This window comes from Leopardus geoffroyi, chromosome A2 (assembly GCF_018350155.1).
Source record: "Leopardus geoffroyi isolate Oge1 chromosome A2, O.geoffroyi_Oge1_pat1.0, whole genome shotgun sequence".
NCBI classification, from domain to species: domain Eukaryota; kingdom Metazoa; phylum Chordata; class Mammalia; order Carnivora; family Felidae; genus Leopardus; species Leopardus geoffroyi.
The window spans coordinates 25,589,013-25,608,982 of record NC_059331.1 but is presented as its reverse complement, the minus strand read 5'-3'; the positions used below and the strand labels follow the sequence as shown (position 1 = coordinate 25,608,982).

General features: G+C 36.8%; 1 protein-coding gene, 1 long non-coding RNA gene and 1 other non-coding gene across 8 annotated transcripts in view; 1 reads left to right on the top strand and 2 right to left on the bottom strand.

The window, feature by feature from the left end:
* DNAH12 (dynein axonemal heavy chain 12) overlaps positions 1–19,970 on the top strand; it is a 220,239-nt gene that overhangs the window by 39,631 nt on the left and 160,638 nt on the right. For 4 of the 6 annotated variants that reach the window (XM_045493288.1, XM_045493286.1, XM_045493287.1 and 1 more), the window contains 5 exons: positions 13,120–13,305; positions 14,438–14,638; positions 15,428–15,622; positions 18,030–18,151; positions 18,251–18,533. In XM_045493288.1, coding sequence (XP_045349244.1) covers positions 13,120–13,305; positions 14,438–14,638; positions 15,428–15,622; positions 18,030–18,151; positions 18,251–18,533 — 987 coding nt within the window. The remainder of the gene's footprint in view (positions 1–13,119; positions 13,306–14,437; positions 14,639–15,427; positions 15,623–18,029; positions 18,152–18,250; positions 18,534–19,970) is intronic. The other 2 variants (XM_045493291.1, XM_045493290.1) reach the window with 1 other exon arrangement.
* LOC123605774 lies at positions 823–15,816 on the bottom strand. The gene is made up of 3 exons (XR_006715882.1): positions 15,804–15,816; positions 2,563–2,566; positions 823–963 (listed from the first exon to the last, which is right to left on the bottom strand). It is a non-coding gene; the product is annotated as an uncharacterized LOC123605774 (long non-coding RNA).
* LOC123607732 lies at positions 3,518–3,624 on the bottom strand. The gene has a single exon (XR_006716881.1). It is a non-coding gene; the product is annotated as a U6 spliceosomal RNA (small nuclear RNA).

Below are 19,970 nucleotides of genomic sequence, written 5' to 3'. Positions count from 1 at the left end.
ATTGGGGTACATGTGCCTCTTTGAAACAGCACACCTGTATCCCTTGGATAAATACCTAGTAGTGCAATGGCTGGGTCATAGGCTAGTTCTATTTTTAATTTTTTGAGGAACCTCCATGCTGTTTTCCAGAGTGACTGCACCAGTTTGCATTCCCACCAGCAGTGCAAAAGAGATCCTCTTTCTCCACATCCTCACCAACATCTGTTGTTGCCTGAGCTGTTAATGTTAGCCATTCTGACAGGTGTGAGGTGGTATCTCCTTGTGGTTTTGATTTGTATTTCCCAGATGATGAGTGATGTTGAGCATTTTTTCATGTGTCAGTTGGCCATCTGGATGTCTTCTTTGGAGAAGCAGCTATTCATGTCTTTTGCTCATTTCTTCACTGGATTATTTATTTTTTGGGTGTTGAGTTTGAGAAGTTCTTGATAGATTTTGGATACTAACCCTTTATCTGATATGTCATTTGCAAATATCTTCTCCCATTCTGTTGGTTGCCTTTCAGTTTTGCTGATTGTTTGCTTCGCTGTGCAGAAGCTTTTTATTTTAATGAGGTCCCAATAGTTCATTTTTGCTTTTGTTTCCCTTGCCTCTGGAGACGGGTTGAGTAAGAAGTTGCTGCAGCCAAGGTCAAAGAGGTTGTTGCCTGCTTTCTCCTCAAGGCTTTTGATGGCTTCCTGTCTTATGGTTAGGTCTTTCATCCATTTTGAGTTTATTTTTGTGTGTGGTGTAAGAAAGTAGTCCAGGATCATTCTTCTGCATGTCGCTGTCCAGTTTTCCCAGCACCATTTGCTGAAGAGACTGTCTTTATTCCATTAGATATTCTTCCTGGTTTGTCAAAGATTAGTTGGCCATATGTTTGTGGGTCCATTTCTGAGTTCTGTTTTCTATTCCACTAATCTGAGTGTTCTTGTGGCAGTACTATACTGTCTTGATGATTACAGCTTTATAATACAGCTTGAAGTCCTCCAAATGTTAATTTAAATTTTCTCTCTTTTTTTTTCCTAATTTGCCTAGTAAGGAACTTAGTTACAGTTCATTGTTCACATTTAGCTTATATGATCCTTTTAAAATTTATCCTCATGATATTCTCATTTCTTTTCTTTTTTCTTTTTTTTAAGTTTATTTAAATATTTTGAAAGAGAGAGAGAGTGAGTTTATTTAAATATTTTGGTGTGTGACAAGAGGAGGGGCAGAGAGACAGGGAGAGATAGAGAATCCCAAGCAAGCTCTGTGCTGTCAGTGTGGAGCCTGACTTGGGGCTTGAACTCACAAACTGCAAGATCATGACCTGAGCAGAAACCAAGAGTTGGATGCTTGACAGACTGAGCTACCCAGGCACCCCTCTCCTTTCTTTTCTTATCACCACCGTCACATCATCATCATCTCTATCACCGTGGCATAGTGTCATCATCTCTGGAAGTCATCTTGAGATGGAAGATAAATAAACTGTCCCATATCACTAGTAGCATCACTATATTTTTCCTTGCTATTTTTTCTTACTCTTCCCAGCCTCTTAATGTTGGAAGTTCTTAGGGCTCAGTCATTGGTCCTTTTCTCTATCTACCCTAACTCTCTTGATGATCTCATCAGTCTCATCAAAAATATAGATGAGTTTATACATGATTATATGCTGGCAACTCCCAAATCTTTAACTGGTATCCCAGACTTCTCTAGCCAGTTCCAAGATTCATATATACAACCTCCTACTTGTAACCTTTCCTTGGATATCTAACCACGTGGCAAACTCAAAATTCACTCTCCCATTGCCATCGCCCTGGTCCACGTTAAATCATCTTTTACATGGATTTCTACAAAAAGGTCCTAATGGGTTTCCCTGTGTCTACCTTTGCCCCTACCTTCCTCCCATCGTCTGTTAAAAATAGAGCAACTAGAAAAATTAAGTCAGATCATGTTACTCCTCTCCTCAAAGTTCTGCAAAGCCTTAATGTTTTACTCAGATAAAAAGTTTACATAGCACTCCATAATCTGGCTCCTCTTTATCCCTCTAACTTCACTTGAACTTTTCTTTATTTCTCTGACCTTGCCTCCACCTTCTCTCATCCCTCACAGCAGATGCCCCAGCCATACTGTCCCCCATTCTCGTTTCTTAAGCCCTCCTGCCTGAGGGCCTGTGCTTCAGCTATTACCCCTGCCTACTGTTCTCTTCACTTACATATGCTCTTGTCTCATATCCTCCCCTCCTAAAATCTTTGTTCAAATTATCACCATATCCAGGAAGCCTTCCCTGAGCATCTTGCTTGATACCCCCACTGGTTCTGATTCTTATCCTGCTCTAATTTCCCTATTTTCTGTATCATTTATTACCCCTTAACATACCATATAATTAAATCGTTATTGAGATATAAATAACATATAGCATTGTATTAGGTTCAGGAGTACAACATAATGATTTGATATTTGTATACATTGCAAAATGATCACCACAATAAGTCTAGTTGACATCCATTACCACACATAATGGCAAGATTTTTTTCTTGTGGTAAGAACTTTTAAAATCTACTCTTAGCAACTTTGAAATATACAGTATGGTACTATAGTCACCATGCTGTACGTTGTATCCCCAGAGCGTATTTACTTTATCACTGGAAGTTTGTACAAAGGATATTTGTTTAATTTATTGATATATCATAATCACTAACAATGATGTAGATACTAAACAGTGTAGATGCTAAATAAGTATTTGTAATGAATATAGAAAGTCAATAAGGAATTTCGTATATGTACTTTTTGTTAATTCCTTCTAATCCTATTTTCCTTATATTCTTTCATCATGAGAGTTTTTAGGACCCTACTCCTACTATTACATGGAGTTAATATTTTTTCCCTTTTAAAATATGGACGCCTGGGTGGCTCAGTGGGTTAAGCATCCAACTCTTAATCTCGGCTCAGGTCACCTTCTCACGGTTGGTGAAATCAAGCTCCTTGTGAGGCTCTATGCTGACAGTGTGAAGCCTGCTTGGGATTCTCTCATCTCCCTCTCTCTGCCCCTCTCCTGCTCATGCTCTCTCTCTCTCTCTCTCTCTCTCTCTCTCAAAATAAATAAGTAAAATTTAATAAAATAAACTCCACAGCAAAGGACTGTGATAGTTGATGATTACATATTTACTGGTAAATGGCAAAATCACAGAATAAAGACCGTGTAATGATTTGGTGGTGTTGTTCACTGTTGTATCTCCATGACTATAACTGAGCCTGACATATGCTAGGTCATTAAGACTTGTTGAGTATAGAGTTTGTTTCCTCTCCAGCCTCCTACTGAGGTACTGTCCATGCAAGCTGCCTATTCTACACTCAGCTCCTTCCAGCCTCTCACCTTCTGTGAGAGGATAAGGAATTATTATTATTATTATTATTATTATTATTATTATTATTTGATATGGAATGCTTCAGGGTGCCTGGCTGGCTCAGTTGGAAGAGCACAGAACTCTTGATCTCGGGGTCATGAGTTCAAGACACATGTTGGGTGTAGAGATTTACCAAATAAATAAATAACTTAAAAAATATGGAACACTGCACAAATTTGCATGTCATCCGTGCACAGGGGCTGTGCTAATCTGCTCTGTATCGTTCCTGTTTTAGTATATGTGCTGCCGAAGTGAGCACGATAATGATTTTTTCTTTCTTTTTTTCTTTTTAAAAAAAAAATGTTTATTTTTAAGAGAGAGAGACAGAGTGCTAGCAGGAGTGGGGGGGAGGGGCAGAGAGAGAAGGAGACACAGAATCCAAAGCAGAGGCTCCAGGCTCTGAGCTGTGAGTACAGAGCCTGATGTGAGACTTGAACTCCCGAGCTGTGAGATCGAGGTTGGACGCCTAACTGACTGAGGCACCCAGGTGCTCAATAATGAATTTTTAATAAAGCTAAATTTATTCACTTTGAGAGTATGTACTTTCTATTTCATAGGTGTTAAAAATTCATTTATTTAACAAATACTTATTGAGCACCTGTTATGTTATTCCAAGTTCCAATGAATGCTGAGGAATATAATGGTAAGCAAAAACACATGATGGTGATAAAAAATGGAAAGTCAAAAACAAAGTCCTTACTAATCAAAATGAAAAGTTGGATAATATGGGTGCCTTAGTTGGTTAAGCATCGGGCTTCAGCTCAGGTCATGACCTCCTGGTTGGTGAGTTTGAGCCCTGCATTGCGCTCTCAACTGACAGTGTGGAGCCCTCTTCAGATCCTCTGACTCCCTCTCTCTCTGCCCTTCCCCTGCTCTCCCTCTCTCAAAAGTAAATAAACATTTAAAAAAAGGAAAAGTTGGATAATCTATGATCTTCCAATTTAAAAAATTACCTAATTAAATTATTATTTGCAAAAAAATGTAGACATGACTGTCATACAAATATAAAAATAAACATGTGTCGGGCACCTTGGTGGCTCAGTCGGTTAAGCGTCTGACTTCGGCTCAGGTCTTGATCTCACAGTCTGTGAGTTCGAGGCCCGCATTGGGCTGCTGACAGGTCAGAGCCTGGGGCCTGCTTTGGATTCTGTGTTTCCCTCTCTCTCTACCCCTCCCCCACGCATACTCTGTCTCTGTCTCTCTCAAAAACAAACACTAAAAAAATTTAGAAAAATAAACGTGTCAAATATTTTATTCTATTTATTAATTAATGAGAGAACCAGTTAGGTGTTAAGTCTGGTTCAAAGAGCATTTCAGGAGCTGAGTATTTGTGGGCAATTTAGTAAAGGAATGTTAAAAAAAGATTCTAGTATTGATATAAAGCTGGTTAATGTCATACAGAATAAACCAAATAAACATATTTGGACTTACCTTTTTTTCAGATAGAATTATTTGCACCTCTACTGGACAAAAAAATGCAAGTTATAATTTTACAATGTCTGGGACTTTGAATAATAAACAATGAGTTGAACATAATACAGTCTTTAGTTACATTTTTCTCAGGTGGCCCTGTACCTGAGATGGCATTGAAAGGACACACCACCTACCTTTTTTTTCTTTTTTTTTGCTCCCCCTCGTCACACAAGTTTTAAATAATTTTTATTAACACCTGTTGTGAAACCAAAAATTGGGGGAACCCGTGCCCTGTAATATGGTGCTGGAAACAAAGTTAGTGTTGGGTAATGTTGTTTGATTGCTTTCAACTTGAAAAAATATATTCTTATGTACTTACAATTTTATCATTAGCTTACAGTTTGTTACTAGCTTGTATTTTTTCAATAGATTATTGAGATATAATCCACATATCATAACATTTACTCTTTCAAGCATACAGTTCAGTGGCTTCTTAGAATATTCACAGTTTTGCAACCATCACCACTATCTAATTTTAGAACATCTTCATTATACCAGAAAGTTAGCCTGTAGCTAATGGCAGTCACTCCCCATTTCCTCCTCCTCCAAGACAATGGCAACTACCAATCCATTTTCTGTCTCTATGGATTTATCTATCCCAGACATTTCATATAAATGGAATCATATTATATGTGGCCTTTGTGACTGACTTCTCTCACTTAGCATGTTTTCATTGTTCTTCTGTGTTGTAACATGTATTGTTCATTCTTTTTAAGTTTATTTATTTATTTTGAGAGTGAGGGAGATGTGGGGGTTGCAAAGAGAGAGGGAGAGAGAGAGAATGCCAAGCAGGCTCTGTGCTGTCAGTGCAGAGCCTGACCCAGGGCTCAAACTTACGAACCATGAGATCATGACCTGAGCCCAAACCAAGAGTCAGAGGCTTAACCAAGTGAGCCATCCAGGCACCCCCCATTCTTTTTATTGATGAATAATATTTTACTGTATGGATGTACCACACTTTGTTTATCCATTCATCAGTTGATGGACATTTGCATTGTTGCACTTTTTAGCTCTTAGGAATAATGTCACTATGATTATGCATGTGCAAGTTTTTACGTGGACATTTGTTTCACTCCTCTGGAGTATGTACGTAGGAGTGAAAATTCTATGTTTAACTTTTTGAGGAACTGCAAGACTATATTCCAAAGGGGCTTCACTGTTTTACATTTCCACCAGCAATGAACAGGAGTTCCAATGTGTCCACATCCTGATCAACACTTGTTATTGTCTGTTGTTTTGAGTATAGCCATCCCAGTGGGATAAAGTGGTATCTCATTGTGGTTTGGATTTGTATTTATCTAATGCCTAATGATGTTGAACATCTTTTACTGTGCTTATTGGCCATTTTTATATTTTCTTTAAAAATTAAAAAAAAAATATTTATTTTTGAGAGAGTCAGAGACAGAGCATGAGTGGGGCAAGGGCAGAGAGAGAGAGGGAGACACAGAATCCAAAGCAGGCTCCAGGCTGAGCCCGATGCAGGGCTTGAACCCACTGACCACGAGATCATGACCTGAGCCGAAGCCAGACACTTAACTGACTGAGCCACCGAAACACCCTAAAAATTTTTTTAAAAAATTTATTCATTTTTGAGAGTCAGAGAAAGACAGACCATGAGCGGGGGAGGGACAGAGAGAGAGGGAGACACAGAATCCAAAGCAGGCTCCAGGCTCTGAGCTGTCAGCACAGAGCCGGACGCAGACCCTGAACCCACATACCATGAGATCATGATGTGAGCTGAAGTCAGACAGTTAACCAACTGAGCCACACAGGCATCCCCGTTTTTATATTTTCTTTGGAAATACATCTGTTTAAATCCTTTGCCCATTTTTAAATTGAATGGTTATTTGTCTCTTATTTAATTGTAGTTTTTTTTTTTTTTTGTATATTCTAGAGATAAGTCCCTTATTAAATATATGATTTAAAAAATTTGGGGGGCGCCTGGGTGGCTTGGTCGGTTAAGCATCTGACTTCGGCTCAGGTCATGATCTCACGGTCCGTGAGTTCGAGCCCTGTGTTGGGCTCTGTGCTGACAGCTCAGAGCCTGGAGCCTGTTTCAGATTCTGTGTCTCCCTCTCTCTCTGCTCCTCCCCTGTTCATGCTCTGTCTCTGTCTGTCTCAAAAAAATAAATAAACGTTAAAAAAAATTAAAAAAAAATTTTGGGAACACCTGGGTGGCTCAGTCAGTTGAATGTCTGACTCTTGATTTTGGGCTGGGTCATGGGATCAAGCCCCACATCAGGCTCTGCACTGAACATAGAGCCTGCTTGGGATTCTCTCTCTCTCCCTCTGTTCCTCTCCCCTGCTCACACACATGCTCTCTTTCTCTCTAAAATGGGGGGTGGGGGGAAGAAAAAAAATTTCTCCCATTTATTCTGTGGATTGTCTTTTATTATTTTATTTTTTTTAATATATTTTAAGTATCAGGTTTTATTAAAAAGTACATTTTGATTAATTTATGATCTAGGTAAGCTGTTAAGATATCAGTATACTCTCTGAGGCACCTGGGTGTATAAGTCTGTTAGCGTTTGACTCTTGGTTTCAGCTCAGGTCATGATCTCACGGTTTTGTAAGTTCAAGCCCCATGTTGGGCTCTGCTCTGGCACCACAGAGCCTGCTTGGGATTCTCTCTCTCCCTCTGTCTGTGCCCCTCCCTCACTCACGCTGTCTGCCTCTCTCTCAAAATAAATAAATAAACTTAAAAAAATATAAAAAAAAGATATCACTATACTCTCTGAAATAATAACTTCATAAATATTTAAAACAATTTTAAAAGCCTTTTTATTTCCTTCACCATTATTGTTTTACAATACACATATCACCTTGTGAATACAAAAAAAAACCCTCTGGATGATAATTCTGCTACATGTAAAATACAGAAAATATATATATATATATATATATATATATATATATATATATATATATATATATTTCTTTATTCTTAAAAACTATTTTGTTCTCCACACTGGCAAGTATAGAATAGAATACTCCCAAACATACTTATGTTAGGAGTAAAACTTAGAGTTATATGCAGTTTCTGCACAAATATATTTTAAAGAAATAGATCTCTGTTTGTTATTCACCAACAAAATTGTCATGAGAGTGTGGATAATTAATTTATAGCTTTCAAGTTTTAGTTAAGTGATCATTTTCAAAACTCTTTTTAAAAACAAAATATTGATGGCTGTTTTCATTGTGATCTGTGGATTGTCTTTTAGTTTTTTTTGATGATGTGTTTTGAAGCACAGAAGTTTTAAATTCTGATGATGTCTCATTTATATATATTTTTTTTCTTTTGTTGCTTGTGCTTTTGGAAGACGTGAAATCTTTTAAAGATTTTCATTTAGTATGTCTTTAGAAAAATCTTTCTTCCATATTTTCTTTGGATAAGGACAACCCAGGAATGGCCCCTTTGTGTCTATGATATTGCTGTTCACAGCTTTTGTTGATAGACCTAGCACAAACTTGGGAAGAGTGTTGCGATATGCTGCATCTAGGACAGCAGCTCTTAGCTTTGCCTATCTTAGTTATGCTGTGCATTTTTTACTTGTGTACCATATTCTATTTGTCCCTAATATCTTGGAATTTTTCTGAGAAGTGGAGCAACAATGCAGTATCAACTTATTAAAATACATTTTATTTATTTTTTTTAAATTTTTTTTAACATTTTTTTATTTATTTTTGAGACAGAGAGAGACAGAGCATGAACGGGGGAGGGGTAGAGAGAGATGGAGACACAGAATCGGAAGCAGGCTCCAGGCTCTGAGCCATCAGCCCAGAGCCCGACGCGGGGCTCGAACTCACGGACCGCAAGATCGTGACCTGAGCTGAAGTCGGACGCTCAACCGACTGAGCCCCCCAGGCGCCCCTTAAAATACATTTTAAACCTTAGGCACCTGGGGGGCTCAGTCAGTTGAGCATCGGACTTCAGCTCAGGTCATGATCTCACAGTTCCTGAGTTCAAGCACCGCATCAGGCTCACCGCTGTCAGCTGAGTCTCCTTCTGATCCTCTGTCCTCCTCTCTCTCTGCCCATCCCCCCCTTCTCTCTCTTTCTCTCTCAAATGAATAAAAATTAAAAAAATTTTTTAAACATTAAAAAAAGGAAGCTGGCATTGCATTGAATCTTTAGATTGACTTGGGAAGATCGCTGTCTTAACAATATTAATTCTTTCAATATGTGAGCAAGGAGTATTTTTACTTTTATTTGGTCTTCTTTAATTTCATTTAACAATTATTTGTAATTTTTAGTCTACAAACGTTGCATTTCTTTTATCAAATTTACTCTCGAGTATTTTGTATTTCTTGATGCTATTGTACATGAGATTTTTTCCCTTACTTTCAATTTTGGGTTGTTTATTGCTAGTTTATACAAACACAAGTAATTTTTGTATGTTGATATTGTATCCTGCAATCTTGCTGAACTCATCTATTAGTTTTAACAGTTCTTAAATAAATTCCTTTTTGGGGCACGTGGCTAGCTCAGTTGGTGGAACATATGACTTTTGATGTCAGGGTTGTAAGTTTGAGCACCATATTGGGTGTAGAGATTACTGAAATATAGAATGAAAAAAAGAAATGAATTCCGTAGAATTTTCTATATACAAGATCATGTAATCTGTAAATAGAGGTAGTTTTATGTTTTTCTTTCCAATCTAATTGTCTTTTATTTATTTTTCTCACATAATTAGTGGCTTAGATATTGACATTAGAGTCTTACAGTTTAAAATTGTTGTTGTCCAGTTCACACAAATTGGCTTCTGCCTCTCAGAGAGAACACGATGTGGAAAGAGAAATAGACTGTGAACAACTGGTTGTAGTACGAGGTAGAATAAGGCAATTCATAGGTAGAGGATGGTAGCATCCTCTGAAAGAATAGGGCACGGAGCAATTAATTTTGTCATTTGGAAAACAGGTAAGGCTTTACTAAGGAGGTAACCAGAAGTGCAAGTATAATTTTGTTGGGCTTTGAATTGGATTGGGAAGAGGAAAAGATAAGTACTCTTTCTTTATCTTTGTTAGCAAATTTTTATTATCCAATACTTGGAGAATATATGTTACATATATGTAAGCTATGAAGAAAATGAACACCCACGAACCCTCCCCTCTTCTTTAAAATTAAAAGCTCATCAATACTCTTGCTTCCTTCTATGTGATCCTTCCCTATTTTAAGCCCCTTAATCTCCCTTGAAGATAAGTGTGTCATAAATTCTGTTTGTATTTCTCTTTTTTGTTGTTAATTCACATTTGTATGTAACAATTTATAAAAACATATCATCTGTATGTAGTCTTCTGTGACTTGATTTTCTTCACTTAACATTATGTTTCTAAAACTCATCCATGTCTTGGGAATGACTGTAGTCGTTCATTTTCACTGCTATATATTATTGCTTACTTATCTAATTTATTGATTTTCCTACTTAGAGTCATATGAACAAAAAATCCCTGCCCTCAAAGTACTTACATTTCATATTTCTTCTTCTGTGAAATGTCTATTAATGCCCTTTGACTCTTTTGGTATTTTTGTTACAGTATTTGTTTCCATTGTTTTTGTTGTTAATTTATATATTCTGAATAATAATCCTTTGTCACTTATATAATAATGAATCTATCAGTGTGTGGTATACATCTCTGTTTAGATTTTCTTTCACATCTTTTTTTTTTTTTAATAAGTTTATTTATTTTGAGAGACAGTGCAAGTGGGGAAGGGCAGAGAGAGAAGGAGAGAGGGAATCCCAAGCAGGCTCCATGCTGTCAGCACAGAACCCAATGAGGGGCTTGAACTCATCAAACCATGAGGTTATGACCTGAGCCGAAACCAAGAGTCTGACGCTTAACCCACTGAGCCACCCAGGTGCCCCAGGTTTTCTTTAACATAGTTTCTCCGAAATAACTTTGCACAGCTTTCATTTAATTTATCCCTAGGTACGGAGGCCTAGGTGGCTTATTCGGAAGAGCATGTGACTCTCGACCTCACGGTTGTGGGTTCAAGCCACACATTGGGTGTAGAGATTACTAAAAAAGAAATAAGCTTAAATTTTTTTCAAAATAATTTATCCTTACGTACTTTATTTTGTTGTTGCTATCATAAATTTATCTTTTTGTTAATTATGCTTTTTATCTGTGGCTTGTATTCAGTGGTTCTTTTAACTTTCTTTATATTAATTTAATATCCAGTCATTGTACACAGACAATAATTTGCGAACAATGTTAGGGTTTTTTTTCTCATTATACCCTCCAGGTCCATCCATGTTACAAATGGTATGATCTCATTCATTTTTATGTCTGAGTAATATTCCATTGTATATATATACTGCATCCTCTTTCTCCATTCATCTATTGATGGACACTTGGGTGCTTCTATATCTTTGCTGTTGTAAATAATGCTGCAGTAAACATAGAGGTGCACATATCTTTTTGAATTTGTGTTTTTGTTTTCTTTGGGTAGTTTTGTTTTTTAAATTTCTATTCCTCATATCTTTTTTTTTAGAGTATCTAAGTTTCTTCACATTTTATTATTTTATAATGCTAATAAGTGCCTTGTATTCTATATATAAAAACTAATTCTAGCCAACCTTGGATTTTAGCTTTTGATGAGTCATATATTGAGCCAAACACAAAGGAAAGATATCAGGAATAGATTTTGTAATTTTATATTCTTGAAAAAGAACCCTTTATATATCATGACTTACTTTAAGGATTCCAGTTAAGATCATTCTTAAAATTTTCCTTATCAAATTAATGTTTTTAGTTAAATCTCAGTAACATTTGAATATTGATCAAAATGAATTCCACTCATTCTTTTTTTTTGAAGTCACAAAATGATTTTATTAATAACACTTGTGACTTACTTGGTTTTTTTATTAACTAATTAATTTAAAAAAATTTATATCCAAGTTAGTTAGCATACAGTGCAACAATGATTTCAGGAGTAGATTCTAGTGATTCATGCCCTATGTATGACACCCAGTGCTCATCCCACCCATTTAGCCCATCCCCTCATCAACAACCCCTCCAGCAACCCTCAGTTTGTTCTCTGTATTTAAGAGTCTCTTATGTTTTGTCCCCCTCCTTGTTTTTATATTATTTTTGCTTCCCTTGTTCATCTGTTTTGCACCTTAAATTCCTCATATAAGTGAAGTCGTATATTTGTCTTTCTCTAATTTCACTTGGCATAGTACCCTCTAGTTTCATCCATGTAGTTGTAAATGGCAAGATTTCATTCTTTCTGATGGCTGAGTAATACTCCACTGTATATATATATATCCCACATCTTCTTTATCCATTCATCTGTTGATGGACATTTGGGCTGTTTCCATACTTTGGCTACTGTCGATAGTGCTGCTGTAAACATTGGGGTGCATCTACCCCTTTGAAACAGCACACCTGTATCCCTTGGATAAACAACTAGTAGTGCAATTGCTGGGTCGTAGGGTAGTTCTATTTTTAATTTTTTGAGGAAACTCCATGCTGTTTTCCAGAGTGGCTGCACTAGTTTGCATTCCCACCAGCAGTACAAAAGAGATCCTCTTTCTCTGCATCCTTGCCAACATCTGTTGTTGCCTGAGTTGTTAATTTTAGCCGTTCTGACTGGTGTCATCCCCATATCTTTTATGTATGTATGTATGTATGTTACTTCGCTGGCTGGGACACTCAATACAATGTTGATTAGAAGTAGTAACAATAACTATGCTTATCTTCCTGATTTTAAAGAACATGTCCTAATGTCAACATCAAGAATGATGAACTAAGTGTTTTCACTTGATGTTTCATTTTCACCTCCAAACAGAAGTTACATTTTGGCATTTTGGTGCAGGCCATTCCCGCATTTATGTTATGTGTGTAGGTGTGTGTATTTATAATTTATGTTATATATTTATATACTTATAAATATATATTACTATAAATATTTATATATTTATGTTGATATATATATATACATGTATATATAACAGCTTTCTGTTTCTATAATAATACCACACTTTTAATTAGCATAATTTTATCACATACTTTAATATTCTATGGAACATTTACTCCTCTTCTTTTTTGCTCTTGTAATTTTCCAGGCTATTTCTAAATGTTTATTTGTGCAGATGAACTTTAGAATCATTTTGTTAGTTTCTCTTCTCCTCCAAATCTAATTGGGATTTTGAGTAGACTAATCAAATATGTTAAATAATCTCAAGAAACGTTTATACTATTGAGGTTTCATCTATAAAATCTATGTGTGTGGGTCAGTCAAAAGAGTGACTCATTATTGTTTATACTTTCACTGTTAGGACTATATCCCTACTGTCTCCATCTTGTGCAATCCAGGAATGAGAGCTCGTCACTGGAAGCAGATATCAGAAATTGTAGGCTATGACTTGACTCCAGACTCTGGAACTACACTGAGAAAAATTTTAAAATTAAACCTTACACCATACTTGGAAAAATTTGAAGTGATAAGTGCAGGTGCAAGCAAGGTAAATATGAAGATCAACTGAAACACTTTATTCGATGAGTTTGTTAATAAAATAATCACAGTTTTTGTTGGGGTTGAGTGTATGGTACTGGATAGCAATGGGAGGAGATGGGGGAACCTGACAGAAGACCGCTCTTCCCCCTCCCCCCACCCCACAAAGTGTGTGCTTCTATATTACTTCTTTGTCCTGAATCCAGGCTAGAAATGGCTCCTTTGACCTCTTCATGTGTGTGTTGGCATTTGATGTGTCTGCATTCTAGCAGAATAAGTACAGTCTTCTAGGGTTCTTAAAATATACAAAGGCATTTCAGACTATAGACTGCAGAAAGGCCACTTCAGAGAAGGTCCAGCAGCTATTTTATTCTGGTGTCTGTTTTAATACTGGCAGCGGTAGTTTTCACAGCAAGTGAATTTTTTAAAACTACACTATTATTCTTTTTTTAATTTTATTTTTATTTTTTTAAATTTACATCCAAATTAGTTAGCATATAGTGATATAGTTAGCATATATAGTGATATAGTTGGCAAACAATGATTTCAGGAGTAGATTCCTTAGTGCCCCTTACCTATTTAGCCCATCCCCCCTCCCATAACTCCTCCAGTAACCCTCAGTTTGTGCTCCATATTTATAAGTCTCTTATGTTTTGTCCCCCTCCCTGTTTTTATATTATTTTTGTTTCCCTTCCCTTATGTTTATCTGCAAAACTACTATATTATTCTTAGGAATTTTTTAATTGTTTAAGAAATCTTTTTAAACCTAAAGACAGTTACAGTGTCACCACAGATTATGTTAAGAGAATTATGTGTAGGGGTGCCTGGGTGGCTCATCAGTTAAGCGTCAGACTTTGGCTCAGGTCATGATCTCACAGTTCGTGGGTTCCAGCCCTGCATCGGGCTCTGTGCTGACAGCTCAGAGCCTGGAGCCTGCTTTGAATTCTGTGTCTCCTTCTGTTTCTGCCCTTCCCCCACTCACACTCTGTCTCTCGCTCTCAAAAAATAAATAAAACATTAAAAAAATTAAAAAAAAAAAGAATTACTGTGTAATGCACTCATTACTGGATTCACCAGGGAAAAGTTGGTACAGTAAATAAGACCTTTCTTCACTAACTCATTCTTTCTTTTCTCCCTTTTAGGAATTTTCACTAGAGAAAGCCATGCATACAATGATAGGAACCTGGGATGATATTGCTTTTCATGTAACTCCATATCGTGATACTGGAGTCTCTATTCTTTCTTCAGTAGATGAGATTCAGACTCTCCTTGATGATCAAATTATAAAAACTCAGACAATGAGAGGCTCACCTTTCATCAAACCATTTGAAAAAGAGATCAAGGTATGTCAAATATGATAGTTTCCGGTTATTTATAAAAGCTATAAGCTTGGGGTGCCCAGGTGGCTCAATCAGTTAAGCATCTGGCTGGATCTCTCAGCTCCAGTCTTGATCTCAGGGTTGTGAGTTCAAGTGCTGTGTTGGGCTCTATGCTGGGTATGGAGGCTACTTAAAAAAAAAAAAAACCACCCAAAAACTGTAATCTTATTACATATATATTACTGTGGAAATAAGTCAGTTTGTGGATAGCTTTGGGTGAAATATAAGAACGGATATTTAAAAATTAATGTGGAACCATATAGAACAGATCTGAAACATTAGCACCCACAAGATATGAGTAGCACCCTCACTTCAACAGTTGTGACAATGTAAATGTCTCTAGACATTGTCAAATGTCCCTTGAGGTGGAGGGTAAAATAGTCACTAGGTTGATAACCACTGGTATACAGCAGGGTATTACTGGATGCTTTTCAGACTTGGGATGATTCCCTAGAGATTAGGAGTTTAGTGTAAGTAACTGCAGTCATTTCCGATGGTGAGTTCCAATGATTTAGGAAAACTTTGGACTTCCTAGAGTTTTTCTAAGTCCATGTGATACCCATAAGTGACGTTGAGCTGTTTTGCATTGATTTAAAAATAACAGTGAATTTTATTTATTTATTTATTTATTTATTTATTTATTTATTTATTTATTATTTTTAAATAACAGTGAATTTTAAGTAAATATTCCTTGTTGTAATTTATGGGTTTTCTTTAATGATTGGAATTTAGTACAGTGTGCTTTTCATTAAGGCCTGGGAAGACCGTTTGATTCGAATACAAGAAACGATTGATGAATGGTTAAAAGTACAAGCTCAGTGGCTGTACTTGGAGCCCATTTTTTGTTCTGAGGATATCATGCAACAGATGCCAGAAGAAGGGCGTCAGTTTCAGACAGTAGACAGACATTGGAGAGATATCATGAAGTTTTGTAAAAAAGATCCCAAGGTGAAGTGTTTGTTTTCTCTCTTACAAATAAAGAGGACCTTTCATTTTGGCTATTAAAGAAAGCATTTGTTTTTGTTTTTGGTTTTTTTTTTCTGATTACAAAAACAAAACCTGCTCTTTGAATACAAACTGGAAAGTTCAGAAAAATATAAGAAAGCACAAAGCATTAAAATAATTTTACTTTTCAATTCTTATAATAAACTACTTGTAACTCTAACAGTGGAGCTGACTCACAAATGTACATTTAGCTCACTTGACTATGGCACATACTGACTGCTGTTCTTCTCTTGTAAAATGAAATAAGATAGAGAAAGGAGTAGCAGGGAGAGAGAGAGATAGAGAATGAGTATAGGTGATTCACCTGATATTCCACTTAATGACTCTGTATTCTTGGGAGTGATAGGAATAAAGAATCTGCAATTTGGGATGCCTGGGTGGCTTGGTTGGCTGAACATCTGTCCGACTTTTTTTTTTTTTTTTTAATGTTTATTCAGTTTTGAGAGAGAAAGAGAGACAGAAAGAAAGGTGTTGTGAGCAGGGAAGGGGCAGGGGCAGGGGGACAGAGGATCTGATGCAGGCTCTGAGCTGTGAGCAGTGAGCCTGACGTGGGGCTCAAACTCAACCACGAGGTCATGACTTGAGCCAAAGTTGGAAGCTTAACCGACTGAGCCATGCAGGTGTCCCAAATGTCCAATTCTTGCTGTCATCTCAGGTCGAGATCCCAGGATCGTGGGATCAAGCCCCGTGTCGGTTTCTATGCTGCAGGGAGCCTGCTTAAGATTCTCTATTTCTCTGCTTCCGCCCCTCTCCCCTGCTCACGCACTCTCTCTCTAAAATACTTTTTTTTTAATTAAAAAAATGTTTTCAGTTCTCTCAGTTGACCTCACTTGCTATGTGTCTCTCCTAGTAACTATAGCATCTTGTTGAGTGTGATTCTCATGTTGAAAGACAGACTATGTATTTTTCATGCACATAGTATGCATAGTCCATAGATAAGCATCCACTTTTTAAATCTGGCATTCAACTTAAGAAATAACTTGTTTCAATGCTGGGTGAAAATTAGCCATGCTGGACTTCTTGAGAGTCAATAGTACACTGAAATTTATGAGTTTTGAGGATTTTGTCTTACACATTGACTTTAGAACCTTTGTGAAACATGATTTGTTATAGACCAGAAGTCAGTATATTTTTTCTGCAGTGGACCAGATGATAAATATTTTAGACTTTGTGAGACAGGCAGTCTTTTTTGCAAGTACTCAACTCTGCCATTGTAGTAGGGAGAAAGCAGCCTGAGACCAACGTAACTGAATGGATGTGTCTGTGCTACAGTCAACTGTTTCTGGACAGTGACATTTTCACATGCCATGAAATATGATTTTTCTCTTAATTCTTTCAAAATTTTTTAAATTTTAAAACATTTTTTAATGTTTATTTATTTTTGAGAGAAAGAGACAGAGCATGAGTGGGAGAGGGGCAGAGAGAGAGGGAGACACAGAACTGGAAGCAGGCTCCGGGCTCTGAGCTTTCAGCACAGAGCCCGATGCGGGGCTCGAACTCACAAGCGGTGAGATCATGACCTGAGCCAAAGTCAGGTGCTTAACCACCTGAGCCACCCAGGTGCCCCTCTTTCAACCTTAAAAAAGTTTTTTTTAATGTTCATTTATTTTTGAGAGAGAGAGAGACAGAGTGTGAACAGTCGAGGGGCAGAGACAGAGAGAGACACAGAATCCGAAGCAGGCTCCAGTCTCTGAGCTGTCAGCACAGAGCCCGATACAGGTCTCAAGCTCAAACTGTGAGATCATGACCTGAGCTGAAGTCGGACACTTAACCAACTGAGCCACCCAGGTGTCCCAATTCTTTCAATCTTTAAAAGTATAAAAATAATTCTTAGTTCACAGGTCGTACAAAAACTGGCAGCATAGTGTATTCATATATCAAAACATCAAGTTGTATACCTTAACTATATAAAATTTTTATTTGTCAATTATACCTTATTAAGCTGAAAAAAAAAAAAGAAAGAAAGAAAGACACTGGCAGCAGGTTGGATTTAGCCCATGGGATACAATTTGCCAACTCATACTGTAGATTGTTAAGTTTATAGTTGATGGTTATAAATGTAAAATTAAACCACACACCATCCTAACAGACTTTTCCCACATCATTCAGAACAATATAGGAGAAATGAAAGTGTGCATGAGAGTCATAACTTCTCATTTGTAACTTGCATCCTTGGATAAGAATATTTATGATTTATTGAATTATAATAGTTTTACATTACAAAAAATTTACAATTTTCATAAGCCTTTTGACATTTCTACATTTTTGACATATACTATAGATTAATGCATAGGTCTTATAATTATATCTGGTATGTAAGTGCTGACCTGAACAAATGTGTATCTTTTAGGTCCTTGCTGCTACTTCCTTAACAGGTTTATTGGAAAAATTGCAGAACTGCAATGAACTTTTGGAGAAAATTATGAAAGGGCTCAATGCATATCTTGAAAAAAAACGGCTTTTCTTCCCTCGGTATGATGGATAATTAATTGTGCTATAATTAAAATTATTTTCTGATATGTGATGAATTAATTATAACTAAAGCATTTGTATTTGCATGTTTTTCTCTAGTTTTTTCTTCTTATCTAACGATGAAATGTTAGAGATTTTGTCAGAGACCAAAGATCCACTAAGAGTTCAGCCTCATTTAAAAAAATGCTTTGAGGGCATTGCTAAACTGGAATTCCTTCCCAATTTGGACATTAAGGCCATGTATAGCTCTGAAGGGGAGCGAGTGGAACTGATTGCACTTATTTCCACGTCTGCAGCGCGAGGTGCTGTGGAAAAGTGGCTCATTCAAGTGGAAGATTTAATGCTCCGGAGTATTCACGATGTGATCGCTGCAGCCAGGCTGGTATGTTTCCTGAGATTTAATGTACACCATATATTCTGTGAATGCTTTCTTTTTAGGAGGTTTTGAATGTGTGCTGGTAAATTAACACTTACAGTTCTTACTGTGTAAAACCATTATTTTTTACTCTTTGTTTCTAACATTATTAAGATAATGATATTAGTTAAGAATTGATAACAGTATATAATTAAGTGCTACAAAAGACAATAGGTGTTATGAGAAAGAATAGGCAAGGTATATATAATTTAGAATATGGAGAGGGGGTCGTTTCTAGTGATAGGTTCTTGGAGGAAGTGAAATTGAAAGTGAGACCCAAAGTGGGAATTCACCAGATAAAGAGAAAGTAGGAGAACATCTAGGTAGTCTGTATACAGCCCCTGGGATCAAAAAGAACCTCAGATGGGGGTATTAAATGAATGGTCTACTGCTGTTTACACCTAAACAATTGCTTAGAAACTGGAAGTGAGATGAACAAACATTAAAAGAGGGTATATGGGTATATAATATTTGAAAAAAATGTAACACCTGAGCACTACATGTAACTTACTTATGCTAATCCAATTAACCTAATCTACTATTAATATTGAATAATAAAATTCAGTATATTTCTGTCTTTAGGACCACAAAGGAACAGTTATGTAGTTAAAAAAAGAAGTTATTTAAAAATTTTTTTTAGTTTTTATTTATTTTTGAAGGAGAGAGAGAGAGACAGAGCATGAGCAGGGGAGGAGCAGAGAGGGAGACAGAATCCGAAGCAGGCTCCAGGCTCTGAGCTGTCAGCACAGGACCTGATGCAGTGCTCAAACCCACGAACCATGAGATCATGACCTGAGCCGAAGTCGGACACTTAACTGACTGAGCCACCCAGGCACCCCCCAAAAAGTTATTTTAAAAGGCATTGCAGCTTTATAATCCAGCGCCTCACTTTATATGAGTGAGGTATCCATTTTCCTTCATCCTATAATGCTCATCTTACTACAATGGCTATTGTATTCAGCTTCAGGGTTCCTGAAGATAAATCTTGAATTTTTCTCCCCCTTTTCCATTTGTGATCCCAAACAGATTAAAACACATAGGAAAAAAAATCAACATTATCCATGAAAGTATTTTCTTTATTAGTACAGAAATATTTTCTCTATGTATCTGGCAATAGCTCATACATTCTTTGAAACTTGTCATTTGTTTTTATTTCTAAACATTCCTAATAAAACACATTTAAGTAATAATATGTTTCTATCCTTATGTTTAACATCATTTTATCTAAGATGGTGTTATTGTATTAAAAATATAGTTTCTGGGGAGTCTGGGTGGCTCAATCGGTTAGGCGTCCTACTTCAGCTCGGGTCATGATCTCACAGCTCGTGGATTCGAGCCCTGTTTCGGGCCCTGTGCTGACAGTTCAGAGCCTGGAGCTTGCTTTGGATTCTGTGTCTCCCTGTA